Consider the following 16,190-nt stretch of genomic DNA (forward strand, 5'->3'; position numbering starts at 1 on the left):
GACCAGCAGGAGGTTTAGGTAAGTGGCAGGGTGGGGTGCTATTGAGTTAAAGGGATGTGGAATTGCGGTGGGTTGCAAGGGGAGCCTGACTGGGAGTGAGTGGATGTCAGAGGTCTAAAATATAAGAGGTCAGCAAGTGTACCTAATGCTGAAGGCTTTGTGGTAAGTTGGGGAGTGATCTTAATAATTACCCAGGTGTTAGACAATATCTTAATATTTTGAGGGGGCTTAACAGGACAGTTACTAAGAAGATGTTTCCCCTCATAAGAAAATCCAGGATTGGAAGCATTGTCTAAAAAAGACAGAATGGTTTAAGATGGTTTTGTAGAGGAACTTCTCTTCCAAGTGTTGGTAGTTTTTGGAATTCTCTTCTCTTTGAGACTCATTAGCGAGTTGACAAGCACTTTGAGCTGATAGAGGGACTCCAGTATGGAATATTGTCTTTTGGGTACCAGGGTCAAAGATGTTAAAGGATAGATGCAGGGCATTCTGGAAGAGAATGTCTAGAGCTTGTGGTCCACATTGGAATCAATGACGTAGAAAGAAAGAGAAATGAGGTCCATAAAGAAGACCTTATGGAGCTAGATAGGAAATTGAAAAGCAAGTCTCCAAATGATGCTGCTTGGCCTGCTGTGTTCATCCAGCTCCACACAGTAGGCCAAGCAGCATCAGTGGAGCAGGAAAGCTGATGTTTTGGGTCTGGACCCTTCTTCAGAAATGGGGGAGGGGAGGGGGTTTCTGAAATAAATAGAGAGAGAGGGGGAGGTGGATGAACGATGGATAAGGGAACAGATAGGTGGAGAGGAGGCAGGCAGGTTAGAGAGGCAGGGATGGAGCCAGTAGGGGTGAGTGTAGATGGGGAGTTAGGGTGGGGATAGGTCAGTCTGGGGAGGATGGACAGTCCAAGGAGGCGGGATGAGGCTGGTAGGTAGGAGATGGGTGTGGATCTTGAGGTGGGAGGAGTGGATAGGTGGGAGGAAGGACGGACAGATTAGGGAGGCAGGGACGAGCTGGGCTGGTTTTGGCATTTGCTTGGTGCAGGGTGATTTTGAAGCTTGTGAAGTCCACATTGCTACCATTGGGTTGCAGGGTTCTCAAGTGGAATGTGAGATCCTGTTCCTGCAACATTTGGGTGGCATCGTTTTGATCACCCTATTTGATCATGCAAAGTGTAGCAGAAATCTGAAATTCTAATAGCTTGTGTGTATTGGGCATGGAAGTTTCAAGTCTGAGAGAGTTGGATTTAGGTGATGAAAGGGAATCTGGAGAGAAAGGTAGCTTAATGGAAAGGTGGTAATAATCAGCCATGATACAATTTAATGGTTTAAGGGGCTTGATGTGCTGAATGGTTCATTCCTGTTGCAGCAGGAACGGTACATGCAGAGCATCAGTCTAAAGCCAGAGCTGGGTGACCATATCTTGTTGATAATCACTCCTTGCAAATGATTTCTTCCCATCACCAAACTACTCACTTCATTCCCAGATTGTCATTCGAAGCAGTCCGTCTCCTTACCAATACAAAATGTCCATGAGCTGACCCATCAGTTATATAAATGCCACCTCATTTTGTCACATTAATCACACAAGCTCTCCATAAACAACACAATCAATGAAAAAGTTGTCACCATTTAATCAGAGATAATGAGAGCTGCAGATGCTGGAGAATCCGAGATAACAAGGTGTGCAGCTGGATGAACACAGCAGGCCAAGCAGCATCTCAGGAGCACAAAAGCTGACGTTTCGGGCCTTGTCTCTCCATCTTCGGTCCGCCTCCCCCTCTCTCCCTATTTATTCCAGAACCCTCACCCCATCCCCCTCTCTGATGAAGGGCCTAGGCCCAAAACGTCAGCTTTCCTGCTCCTAAAATGCTGCTTGGCCTGCTGTGTCCATCCAGCTCTACACCTTGTTATCACTGTTTAATCAAATGGTGAAAGAAAGGCACATGTTGGTTATGAGCCTGGAATTTTCAAGATTTTTGTGATTTCTAGAAACTGAGGTCTGAGAGGGTCCAACTGCAAACTGCAGCACTTCAACAGCTGCCAGGGGCCTGGTATCATGGTGGGTGATTAGATGAATGGATGGCAAGGGAGCAGGTTTGCTCTCAGCCATGCTTGAGAGAAACATGTACCACTCCTTTTGTGTCATTTTCATTCATGAGACTGCAATTGGAAGATCAGACTTAGGATATCTCTGATACCATTGATAGAATGGGGGGCATATTAGCTTTAGAGACAGGACCCAAGTCCTCAGGCCTACTGGTTACAGCCTCTTGCACAGAGAGTAGAAGAGAAGGAATAGCCTTTGTTGTCATGTGTAGTCAAATGAGTGCAGTGGAAAGTTTGTAATGCTGCCTTTTGGCACCATCTTAGGTACAGAGGACATAGGTAAGATGCTTTTAAGATTACTTTAAGAGTAAAAATAAGTATAAATTAGCATGGGAACAGTTGAAAAACTCCAGAATGATAATAAGTGACACGTAAGTTCCAGTCCATGCCTACTAGCCCCACAGCACGAGGTTATAATGCCTCCATCCAGGACTCGCTCCACCGCCACTCTGGAAATCAGCACGATCGCTCTGCCATGGGACTCGCCCCCACCCCCAACGGCCCCCCAATTCTCTCCACTCTGCCATAGGACTCTGCCTGTTCACTCCACTCCATCATGGGCCCAGCCAGAGGATTGATCACATGCTCCATGTTAGACTGCAGAGCGATGAGTCTTGCAACGGAATGACTCTCATATGTATCGAAATAAAGTGTTTTTAATCTTGGGCATTTCAATGCTCCAAGCAATTATTTGCGATCTTTCTTTTAAAGCTGGTCTCTTGGTGTCTGCATCCCTGTCTTCCTCTTCAGATCTAGCACTTGAGACTTCCCAATGGCCAGAGATCAGCTGCTGTGTCTTTCCTGCAACCGTCAGTTCCTGTTGACCAATGCTGACTATAATTCAGCCTGTGAGGATCTCGCTAATTCGCTCTGTGTTCCATCCATAATATTGATTACTGTACTAGTTACTAAGGGAAGATGAAGTGAGAGGAGGTATTTCTTCACCATGTTGCTTGTCCAGTCCCTTTTGTAGAGCAATTTCAAGTTGTGGTACGGTCCTAGTAAAAAGATAAGATAAAGGGAGCGAAAATCAAAAAGCAAGGGGAAGATTATCCAGCAGCTGCATGAGTTGCAGTGCATACAGTACCAGTTCACCAATTCACTGTACTTGTAATTGCTTTAAAGGAAATAGCAAGAGAAACAAACAGGCATCTTGCTGATCTTGTTCTCTTGCTGTGTAACCTCCAAGGAACATCAAGATTCCTCCTGTACTATTTTCAAGTCTCTTTTTTCCATGATGAGTGAGACAGTGTTCATGTGGAGGCTGGACTTGCCCCAATTTTATCCTGTCCCTTGTGCTGTGAGATAATTTGTCCTTTAGAAACAGGAACAGAGAGTTTGTGTATCATTCCTGTAAAGGTGTGTGGGGCAGCTGTGCATGCTCAGAGAAAAGACAGAAAGAATGATTCCCCATTTATATCCATCTTTCACAACTTCATTACATCCCAGAATACTTTACATCCAAGGAGGAGTTTTGAACTTGCTGCTGTAAGATAGGAAACATGATAGCTAATTTACAGCAAGCTCCCACAAACAATAATAGAATGAATAACCAGACCATCAGTTTACGTGGAACAGTCCCTCTTCCGCACCTACACAGGCCCCAAACCCCACCTCTTCCTCCGTTACATTGATGACTGTATCGGCGCCGCCTCTTGCTCCCCAGAGGAGCTTGAACAGTTCATCCACTTCACCAACACCTTCCACCCCAACCTTCAGTTCAGCTGGGCCATCTCCAGCACATCCCTCACCTTCCTGGACCTTTCAGTCTCCATCTCAGGCAACCAGCTTGTAACTGATGTCCATTTCAAGCCCACCGACTCCCACAGCTACTTAGAATACACCTCCTCCCACCCACCCTCCTGAAAAAATTCCATCCCCTATTCCCAATTCCTCCGCCTCCACCGCATCTGCTCCCAAGATGAGGCATTCCACTCCCGCACATCCCAGATGTCCAAGTCCTTCAAGGACCGCAACTTTCCCCCCACAGTGGTCGAGAACGCCCTTGACCGCATCTCCCGCATTTCCCCCAACACATCCCTCACACCCCGCCCCCACCACAACTGCCTAAAGAGGATCCCCTCGTTCTCACACACCACCCCACCAACCTCCGGATACAACGCATCATCCTCCGACACTTCCGCCATCTACAATCCGACCCCACCACCCAAGACATTTTTCCATCGCCACCCTTGTCTGCTTTCCGGAGAGACCACTCTCTCCGTGACTCCCTTGTTCGCTCCACACTGCCCTCCAACCCCACCACACCCGGCACCTACCCCTGCAACCGCAGGAGATGCTACACTTGCCCCCACACCTCCTCCCTCAGCCCTATCCCAGGCCCCAAGATGACTTTCCACATTAAGCAGAGGTTCACCTGCACATCTGCCAATGTGGTATATTGCATCCACTGTACCCTGTGTGGCTTCCTCTACATTGGGGAAACCAAGCGGAGGCTTGGGGACCGCTTTGCAGAACACCTCCGCTCGGTTCGCAATAAACAACTGCACCTCCCAGTCGCAAACCATTTCCACACCCCCTCCCATTCTTTAGATGACATGTTCATCATGGGCCTCCTGCACTGCCACAATGATGCCACCCGAAGGTTGCAGGAACAGCAACCCATATTCCGCTTGGGAACCCTGCAGCCTAATGGTATCAATGTGGACTTCACCAGCTTCAAAATCTCCCCTTCCCCCACCACATCCCAAAACCAGCCCAGTTCGTCCCCTCCCCCCACTGCACCACACAACCAGCCCAGCTCTACCCCTCCGCCCACTGCATCCCAAAACCAGTCCAACCTGTCTCTGCCTCCCCTGACCTGTTCTTCCTCTCACCCATCCCTTCCTCCCACCCCAAGCCGCACCTCCATCTCCCTACTAACCTCATCCCACCTCCTTGACATGTCCATCTTCCCTGGACTTACCTATCCCCTCCCTACCTCCCCACCTATACTCTCCTCTCTACCTATCTTCTTTTCTCTCCATCTTCGGTCCGCCTCCCCCTCTCTCCCTATTTATTCCAGAACCCTCACCCCATCCCCCTCTCTGATGAAGGGTCTAGGCCCGAAACGTCAGCTTTTGTGCTCCTGAGATGCTGCTGGGCCTGCTGTGTTCATCCAGCCTCACATTTCATCATCAGTTTAAGAAGATGACCCAGTGATAGATGTTGTCCATGCTTCTACAAATTAGAACACTAGAATATATTTCATTCACTCAATGGTGGTTTGTGTTGTGTCAGGTTTTGAGGCTTAGAGTTCTATTCTAAACCTTGGAGAAATTGCTATCCTTGTCTTTTCTGGTAGTGTATGAACAATAATGGTTTTCCCTTCCCTCAGACTGACTGCTGCCTGCCTTTGCTAAGTTTTGAAAAGTCACTTTTTTGCATTATTCTATTAATACTGTTCTTCGTAAGTCCATTTCTCAATAATAAAGTAAACCAACCCTTCACAGTGCCAGGAACCCAGGTTCAATTCCACCCTTGAGTGACAATCTGTGTGTGCTTGGGTTTCCTCTGGGTGCTTCGGTTTCCTCCCACAGTCCAAAGATACGCAGGTTAGGTGGATTGGCCATGCTGAAGGACTCATAATGTTCAGAGATGTGTAGATTAGGTGGGTTCTAGGAGGATGGGTTTGGGGGTGGAATGGTCCAAGGGTTGGTGTGGACTTGTTGGGCCGAAGGGCGTGTTTCCACACTGTAGGGATTCTAATTCTAATTCTAATTCTAATTCTAATTCTAATTCTAATTCTAATTCTAATTCTTCACAGTCTCTTGGACCTGACTGCTGATCTCGCTATTATATCATGATGTAGATCACCACCTCATTCTCATACAGACAAAGCCACAATTTAACAATCATCTCAAGGTGGCTCCTCTGACAAAGCAGCAGCTCTTTAGCATTATTATGGGCTATGATCAATGATTATGAGATACAAAGTTCCAAGTTGGAACCTAGATACACAATCTTCAGACTCAGAGGCAATAAAGCTACCACTGTGCGACAGATAGCACATGGATCCAAAGTGAAAAAGAGACAGCAGAAAAGGCAAAAGGTTTCTTATTGTTTTAGTGATAATGGGAACTGCAGATGCTGGAGAATCCAAGATAATAAAGTGTGAAGCTGGATGAACACAGCAGACCAAGCAGCATCCCAGGAGCACTGAGAGGCCTATAACAGCTGAGTACTTCATTGGACTGAGAAGGAAAGTTGGTCTAGGATTTCTTTATGATTGGGAATGTATGAGGTTCAAGAAAGTTTGGACAGCATAGTTCAGAATGATGTGCTACATATAAAAGCAGTGATAAAGAGTTTGATCCAAGCAAAACAAAAGATGTAGAAGGGTATTGCTATGCCCTTTGTTGTTTGGGTAAAGTTACTGAGTTCCTCCTGGCACCACATCCACATTTTGAACTCATGCTTCTGGTGTTGGCATTCTCAACTTCTGTTATGTCACTTTTCTGACATTAATAGGGGACAGGAGCTTTTCCAGCTCCGTCCAGAACTTAGCCCCATATCAGTGAAACCGGGAGCTCTCACAGGAGATACTCAGCATAGAAAGTTTCAAGAAGTGTGCCAAATACATTTCAAATTAAATGAGTACATCATTTTGGTTGGTGAAAGCTTTCTTTACATAGGTATTGAGCCTACTGAAAAATTCCACCCTCCAAAAGTAGCAACCAAAAATCAACCATTACCAACCTGGAGGCAGCTCGCCCATAATACCTAAGTGAGGTGCAGCCATCAAAATCATTCTGGCCTGCAGTGGCTGAAAACAGGCCTGTACCCACTTTGAGCTGTCAAATTTTCCTTACACGTGAAAATTATCCTCCCTGTATTCATGTCCTAGTAGCCTTTGCTACTGAGAAGTCTCAGCAACATCTTCATGAACCCATGATTTTTTTTTGCATTTTTGTGTCTTCTAGTTGACAGTGGTTAAGACAAGATGATCCAATGAGTTTAGTTTTGCAATATAACGACAACAGCATAAAAACACATAAACCTCCAAGTTTAAGAAGAGAGCTTTCAATGTGCAGATTGCGAGATCCAGACAGGAAGCAACAGCAAGGGAACAAGATTGACTGTCAAACCTGAAGGAATGCTTTTGAACAAAGGACATGGCCTGTCCCCCACTTATAGCAGCAGCCAATCTATTTGGCCTGAAATGTTTTAGGTTGCTTCTGAATGCAGCTGCGGTTCATTGTGTTAGGCACACGCAAGGCCTGCCCTCAGGAACCTACAGCCTTTTGTTATGCAGATACAGCAAGCAGCACAGTCTTCGCTTTTTTTTCAGACAGCAGGAAAGAGAGAGAGAGGAGGGAGGGAGAGAGAGAGAGAAGGGGAAGAGACGTTGTACTCAGCTGACCAACCCCGCTCCAACGTCACATACTAAATGAGACAAAACAAGGGAACAGCTTGGATGCTGAATGCACTCCGCTGCTGCTTTTGTGTTCTCAAGAACCTAGCTGCCTATTTCGGAGAGCAGGTGCTCAGTTAAAATTGCTAACCCCGACAGCACAGCAAATGGCTCTTTGTGTTGCAAGCCTGTTGGTGATTGCCTGGTAAAGCAGGTCCTGTTTGATGACAAACTCGTTTTATTTCTTTTTTTACAGTAACTGCCGTCACATCGGCATTGCATCTGGCTGAACAGACTCGAAAGAGAGATAGAGGGAGACAGAGTGGGACACTCCAAGCCGCAGAAGGAAAACTGTCTTTGTGCCGGCAGTTCCAACGGAACGGAGAGGTGGAACGGTTCAGCAGCTGGACAGCTCCCTGGTGCTCAGCTGCTGGAGAGCGTTCCCTGTGTGTAAGTGTTTGCGTCTATGTTTGTGTCTGAGCTAAAGAGCTCCACACAACGCTCTAGTCCATCCTCACTGCATCTCCCTCCAGAAGACCAACTCCCAGACCATGTCCAGTGTACAGCAAGGGGAAAAGCAGCTCTTCGAAAAGTTCTGGAAGGGGACCTTCAAAGCGGTAGCCACCCCCCGCCCAGAGAGCATCATTGTGGCCAGCATCACAGCCCGGAAGACTCTGAGCAAGTAAGCGCGCATTTTTTATTCATCTCTTTTCTGAGAAGAAAGGTCAGAATGTCGCAGGCCAAGAGAGCATTGGCAGGCTGTTGTAGATTTAATTGACCATCTGCTATGGTAAGGACCAGCCCATGTATTGAAACTGCTCATTCTCGTTAGCTACTGGAAACGCCTGTTGTTATCTTCATAAATCCGGATTCCCTGTCTATTGTGCTGTTTGTGGGAAGCTCAGACTGAGAAGCAATGACACACAGGGGGTGTTGATGAAAAATGTTAGCAAAGAAACAGTGGTCTATCTCATCCTGATAGATAAAAAACTAAGGATTATAAGAAAAAAGGTATCACACTCAGGGAATGATAGTTTTAGGAGAATAAAGTTCATTATTGATTCTTCTCAGACTTGTTACATTTTTAATCTGTAAAAGCTGTATTAGCCCTGAGGTCTTTGGGTTAAACAACAGCCTTTTTAATAGCCACATGGGTCAGATTGTGTACTCTAGAAGCTGGAGTTCAACATTATTTAAATGAAATCACATTAAAGGAAGTCTGGCAAGAACATGCGGCAAGTATTAGTAACTGGATTTCATCAAAAAGGTTTGAGAGTTGAACATCTTGCTGAATGGAAAAAAAATAAGAAACTACATTTCAACTAGTTATATATTCATGCCTGCTTTCGTGTTGCAGTTGAGACCAATTAGACGGTAAAAAGGTGGTACTCTTTATGAGCTGGGATTCATCGGGGTGTTTCAACTATTGTATCATACCAGGCTAACCAGCTGTGATGTACCAAGCTGTTTACAACGTGTCTCCAGTGACAACAACATATAACCATTCATTTCAAATCTAACAACACAGTATGGAGTAACAGCAGACACAGTCAAGTGCTCTTTTTTTTGACAAAATGGGAAACGCATAAAAAAACGCATGAGCGAGAGGGAACAAAATTTGCCTCCACTTTCATTTCAGTTTGGATCTCACTATTAGCTGAGTCTGAGTTATGAGACAGCTCCGATTCCTGGCTGGTTTAATTCTCTTTCACTACCCTACGACCAGGGTAACAGGAAAAGCTCACTGTGAAATATCTGCTGTTGGAAGTAATACTACAAAACACATATCACTTTGCCTATTGTTTGGACTGGATGATAGAGAAGGGTCAGAACATAAAACGGAGATTTTCATGATTCAGTTTGAGATAACCAATAAGAAGTACTCATTAGGGAAATGATTACAGTGAGAAATTGGTCTGTGTTGATATTCTGAGAAATATTGAAGTCCATTCAGAAATCTTCAAGAGTCATCTGGCTCAGCCAGATTAACATTTCTGGTTGATAAGTGTATTGACCAACACGTAGAATATTTCTCATGACACATTCATTATTATTATTTGAAATCTCACCGCAATTAAAACAGGGGAAATGCTAAATCAATATTAATAAGGATGCATGCAGTAAATTCTGTTATGTTGATCTTTCTTTTGTAGCACTGTACAATCAATATATTAGTTGGTGTGTATGTGTGTCGCACTCGTGTTTGTTGTGTTGCTATGTCACTGGAAGTTCATTTGAATCTGCCTGCAGACTCCCTGCAGCACTCAGTTTGGCAATTAGTGCTGGCTCTCCGACCCCCCACTTATATTTCTGACTTAACAGTGACACTGTATTCAGTAGTGCTACAGCTGTCGGATCTCTTCTGCCATTGTATCCACAAGCTGTTTCCTACCAGCCTGGGTTCATTAAAAATTCAGCTTATTTTGCGAGAGGAGGCTTGGGCACACAACAGATGGTTTGCAGACTGATGCTAAGCCTGGCTTTTCTCCTCATCCTCAACAGATACTGGGCAACTTTGATTTGCAGGGAAACTGAACACTTTAGAGGAAAACTTCAGACAAATCTTTTTTTTCTCTAATGAGAGGGGGCCTGCAATGGATCTTATGTAGTGGAGGCCGGACCGGGGTTCACACTATGGATTTATAGAACTAAAACGGACAGGAATTACCAGTCACTTTCCTATCGCTGGAACACGTTGTTCTCACGCATGTATTGTACTTAGATAATTGATGAATTTTAAAATCATGCTCTTTGTCGAAATCTGCACATTTATTATTTTCTGTCCGGCTGCCAAGTTTGTAATATTTGGCACTTTGCTGAGGTATCCGTGAACAGCAGTCATTAGTAACACCCTCAACCCTGCTATGCAGTGACTAAGAAGTGACAGGACGAACTGTTTTTGTGGAATACTGTGTATGTGTATCTCTTTGATATAAAGACAATCGGAACAAGGGTCAGAAGCTGCTTCCCATTTCTAGGCTATACGTCGAGTTGACGCCACAATCTACGAGCTGAATTAGGGTAGAAGGGATTGTACAGGTTGGCTTTGCTCCTGAACGTTGTCAGCCGCAGACTTAACTTTGGAGTGTGAACGTTTCCTGTCAGCTCTATATAAAAAAAATTGTGGCCAACAGGTTTCTTTTTTGCACATTTTCTGCTAAGTTCAGGCTGAGGGTGACACCATGCACTGTGAGAAATGAAGTTGTGCCAATTGGCCTGGGATGATGACCTGATATTATTTGTGCAGTTAGCCCATCTTGTATATCTACATAGCCAAACTCAGAAACTGAATTATACAACACAATACAATACAGCACAGGAACAGGCCAAGCCTGCACTGATTCCTCATCCTCATTTAGAGCCATTACTTACTGCCCAAGTGCAGCATCTATCCGCTGTTCACCTCCTGTGCAAGTGTCTATCAAGATGTATCTCAAACGTTGTTAATGTGCCTGCTTCCATCACTTCCATGAGCAGATCATTCCACATACTAACCACTCCCTGGGTAAAAGAAAAAGTTGCCCCTCAAGTCCTTTTTAAATCTTTCTCCTCTCACCTTAAAAATGACCTCTAGTTTTGAATTCTCCCACCTTAGGGAAGAGATTTTTGCTATTCACTCTATCCATCTCCCTCCTGATTTTATAAACCTCTATAACGTCACCCCTCAACCTCCTATGCTCCAGTGAAAAGAGTCCTAGCCTATTATTACAACTCAAATCTTCTTCACTGTCAATTTTTTATACTGCCAAGTCTTTTATATAAACGACAAACAAAAGTGGACTCAATACTGATCCCTGTGGAACACTGCTCATCACAGGCATCCAGTCTGAAAAATAGCCCCCCACCATCACCCTCTGTCTCCTTCTGTAAAACCAATTTTATATCCAGTTGGCACGTTCACCCTGAATCCTATGTAATCTAGCTTTACAAATAAGTCTATCATGTAGAACGTCACCAAAGGCTTCACTAAAGTCCAAGTAAACAATATCTACAGCTTTGCCCTCATCTATCTTGTTGGTCCCTTTCTCAAAAAACTTAAACAAGTTTGTGAGACATGATTTTCCTCACGCAAAGCTGACTATGCCTAATGGTTCTTTCCTCTCCAAATGCACGTAAATCCTTTCAGAATCACAACTTACCCACCCTATTTAACAGAGATAGTAGGAACTGCCAATGCTGGATTTCATTCAGCTTCACACCATGTTACACCATACTCAACAGTCTACTTGTGGCATTAATCATGATTCACAAAGAATTTCTTCATGTCACCTACTGTGGCAGAAGGCAATCTTATATTTCCTCAACATGTATGGGCTGTAATGTTTGTGTGTTGCAATATTGGAGAAACATCTGCCTAGCTACAACATCAAAAAACATGGAGGCACATAAGCCAGTTTCTTAGGGTGTGAAATTTTTAGTATTCCATTAACTGTTTTGTTTCCACTGATAACATAAGTTATAGAGTTACAGAGTAATATAGGTCAACAGTGAGAAGAGATCAAGATTACGTTGATTGGCATTATCATAACCTAGTTCTGGGTATGCCACGAATGAACTATTTATCATATCACATAGAGTCATACAGCATGGAAACACCCTCTGGTCCAACTAGTTCATGCCAACCATAATCCAAAACTAAAATGGTCCCGTCTGCCTGCGTTTGACCCATATCCCTCCAAACACTTCATGTTTATCTTTGGAGAGAAGCAGAGTTAACATGTCATGTCTTCTACCTTCCAGAGTTCAAATTAAACACATTATTTTAGAACCAAGGTGCTGGAGCTTCATTGTGTGTATTTGTAGCAGTTCTCCATGTGGCTGGTGGTCTGTTACATTGTTACTCAGCATTTGACTGCTCGGTAGCAACAAAAATCTCACCCTGAATGTATATTTACATACTGACTGCTTCCGATTTCTTTATGTATGATACAACAATGCAATGCCACACACTCCCAAATTTTGGATAGCAAGAGGCAGGACATCTACTTTCAGGGTCCTTGCTCCTGAGGAATGTCACCATTGCCTGGTGAAGTTGCTTTGCTGGACCCTCCCAAAATATGCCGTTGAAGGTGAGACTCCCTTTGCCTCCATAAAGTATTGCCCAGGACATTCCTTTAATTGATTCACGGATGTGAATATTGCTAGCATTTGCTTCCCTTCTGTAATTGCCCTTGAACTGAGTTGCTTGCTATGTCATTTTAGGTTAATTAAGAGTCGACCACGTAACTGTGGTTTGGAACTACTTGTAAGTTAGATCATGTAAAGATGGTAAAATACTTTCCCATCAATGATTCTGAGTCAGAGTTTCAAAGCAAGGTACATAACAAGTGCAGCAATAAAACAGGCCATTTATCCAACACATTCTGCATTAGCCTTTTACCATCTACATGAACAAGTGACCCTGATTTGCCATATTTGATCTTGAATGTTGACCTTTGCAAACCAGATTCTTTTATGGTTACATGGTTGTCATTAGGCTAACCTTTTCTTATTTAAGACTTTTGTTGAATTCTACTTTCGCCATCTGCCATGGTGGGATTTGAACCCACATGCCCAGAACAACGACCGATGTTTCTGCTTTACCATTTCAGTGACCTTTGCATTATGCCACCGCCTCACCATGTTCCAATCCTTCTAAGTGAAATCAATCAGTAGCTTACTTGTTGCACATGAAATTCAGCCTCCATTAGGGAAAGAAAATGATTCCACCAGGAAGGCATCAATTCTCTAAATTATCATTATTTAGAAGACACTCGTCATTTCACATCCTGCAGCATCCAGGAGTATGGCATAACACATGTTATGGGCTGAAACTCATATCAGTCTGATTTTGCATCTCCTTGGTTAAGGTCTGAATTCAGTGCATTAATTTAAAAGGAATTTGTTCCTATTTGTCATTTAGATACAATGTGCCTTCACCCCTTCCTTTTGGGAGATCAAGGCCAAAATCTCTTTTTCACGACAGTGCAAACCAATAGCATCTAGTTGAAAACCAAGTTCTTAGCTGACAAAATGAAATAGGTGTAGACATAAGCCACACTTGTTTTATGAATGGAGAAAAAAAATTATCATAACTAAAGAAATAAGTCTGGATTTTAATGCCCAAACATTTCATTTCTTCATGTTAAAAAATGCTTGAAACATGCTTTTCTTCTCTGATGTTCAAAATAGGAACTTTTTGTTTTAAAAAGTGTTTGAGCTTTCGTATCCATATTTGATTATTTATATGTTCACTACAATAATAACATTATTCAAAATGAAGACGAGTATTTTTTTCTTCAATTCACTAATGTTTATATTAAAAACTGTTTTACTGTATTTGGGTCCGGGCAAGGAGTGTTGGGAAAATTATTTAAAATTCTGTTAAGCATGATTTATGTCCAAATTATAGATGAATTATGGGTCATTTTATTATACTGTTTTTGTTGATTAATAACAAAACATGAAATAATATAAGATAAGAAAGTGTGGAGCTGGAGCAGGCCAAGCAGCATCTTTGGAGCACAAAAGCTGACGTTTTGGGCCTAGACCCTTCATCAGAAAAGGGGGATGGGGAGAGGATTCTGAAATAAATAGAGAGAGAGGGGGAGGCGGACCGAAGATGGATAGAGGAGAAGATAGGTGGAGAGGAATGTATGGGTGGGAGGTAGGGAGGGGATAGGTCAGTCCGGGGAGGACGGACAGGTCAGGGGGCGGGATGAGGTTAGTAGGTAGGAAATGGAGGTGCGGCTTGAGATGGGAGGAGGGAATAGGTGAGAGGAAGAACAGGTTAGGGAGGCGGGGACAAGCATGAACCATTTCAACTCCCTCCCATTCCTTATACGACATGTCCATCCTAGGCCTCCTGCAGTGCCATAATGATGCCACCTGAAGGTTGCAGGAACAGCAACTCATATTCCGCTTGGGAGCCCTGCAGCCCAATGGTATCAATGTGAACTTCACAAGCTTCAAAATCTCCCCTCCCCCGACTGCATCCCAAAATCAGTCCCAGCTCATCCCCGCCTCCCTAACCTGTTCTTCCTCTCACCTATCCCCTACTCCCATCTCAAGCCGCACCTCCATTTCCTACCTACTAACCTCATCCCACCCTCTTGACCAGTCTGTCCTCCCCGGACTGACCTATCCCCTCCCTACCTCCCCACCTATACTCTCCTCTCCAACTATCTTCTCCTCCATCCATCTTCAGTCCACCTCCCCCTCTCTCCCTATCTATTTCAGAATCCTCTCCCCATCCCCCTTTTCTGCTGAAGGGTCTAGGCCCGAAACATCAGCTTTTGTGCTCCTAAGATGCTGCTTGGCCTGCTGTGTTCATCCAGCTCCACACTTTGTTATCTCGGATTCTCCAGTATCTGCAGTTCCCATTATCTCATGAAATAATATAAACTGTGTCAAAACATATCTCTTTCATATCATTAGAATGGTACGTACACAGAAAGAACATTCACAAATGATTGCCAAAATATAACCACAATTCCTTGGCTAGGTACTTAAGAGAGAGAAACTAGAACATAGGGATTGGTGAGTCGATGGTTACAGAGCAAATGGGAGAAATGGGAGAAAACGCAACAACAGTTTAAGAAGGAGAGGTACAAAATATGAGAAAAACACTATGACTCCATCTCTATCAAAGACTGTGGAAGTTGGACAGCCATGACCACCAGGATTGCCATACCAAGCACTAGAAGGATAATCCCCATTACTCATTTCCTTCCTCAACGATTTACTAAAATGGTACAAGAGGAGCCTAAGGACCAGAAAAACCCATTGGTCCCAATCCACTAGGCTACTATTCAACTATACCTTGAAATCTCTAATGCTTGAAGTAGACTGGTCCAAAGACTAGCACTGGAAATGTTACTGTTCCTAATTTATATCAATTATACGGATTCAGAGATTCAATGCAAGGTATATAGAAGGTGCAACAATGAAACAGCCATTTGGCACACACATTCTTCATTGAATTTTTACCAGCTACACGAACAAATGACCCTAATCAGATTTGCCTGTCCAGCACTCATATCCTTTGATCCATTTTGTCTTCATCCACTTATGAAATCTGATCATGAATATTGACATGGATTCTGCATTATGCTCTAACTCTGGAAATGAATCTCACAAAGTAACATCTCTCTGTCTCTAAAGATGCTTCTCCTGACCCCTGTTCCAAGTATTTTGCGTTTATCGAAAGGATGAACAAATCACAGGAGTTAGTTTCTTGAACTTCTTCACAGTTCAGTGAAATTGTAGTTGAACTGTGATCTCTAACCATGGATCAATAGCTGCCCATTTTAGACTCATCTGATCCTGTATCATCTTTCTATAACTTCGCAATTTATATCTGTGTTTCTTTTTAACAAACAGAATCTTAGTGAAATTGTATTGAAATCTTTTGCAACCATCCATATTCTGTCTCTCATCTAGATGATTATATGAAGTTTTGTTGTGAGTCAGCATTTTATATTTTATACTTCTGGTGGAAAAACCAAGAATTCCAATAGTTTTTACTGCCTTATCAATCCAATAATAATTTTGAGGCTCTCAGCCAGGTCACTAAGTTGTACCAAACTGGAAGTCGAAAAATACTGAGTCAGAATCAACAGTGAGAATCCAAGGTGAAGAGCTGGCTAAACTCTGTGAATGGAAAAACCAGTTACAAGTGAAGTACAATACAAGATGTGAATGTAAGATGCTACACATTAAAAAATAAAGCATAACTCCACATGAATGCAAAC

The 16,190-nt window shown here is 43.5% G+C and overlaps 1 protein-coding gene across 3 annotated transcripts in view; it reads left to right on the plus strand.

The window, feature by feature from the left end:
• Positions 1-16,190, plus strand: part of srrm4 (serine/arginine repetitive matrix 4) — a 767,477-nt gene that overhangs the window by 410,356 nt on the left and 340,931 nt on the right. The window contains exons 1-2 of one of the 3 annotated variants that reach the window (XM_048556263.2): positions 7,482-7,587; positions 7,715-8,140. In XM_048556263.2, the coding sequence (XP_048412220.1) occupies positions 8,010-8,140 (131 nt within the window). In that variant the 5' untranslated portion in view covers positions 7,482-7,587; positions 7,715-8,009. Of the gene's footprint in view, positions 1-7,473; positions 8,141-16,190 lie in introns of those variants that run through there. The other 2 variants (XM_048556264.2, XM_059655098.1) reach the window with 2 other exon arrangements.

This window comes from Stegostoma tigrinum, chromosome 26 (assembly GCF_030684315.1).
Source record: "Stegostoma tigrinum isolate sSteTig4 chromosome 26, sSteTig4.hap1, whole genome shotgun sequence".
Taxonomy (NCBI): Eukaryota; Metazoa; Chordata; class Chondrichthyes; order Orectolobiformes; family Stegostomatidae; genus Stegostoma; species Stegostoma tigrinum.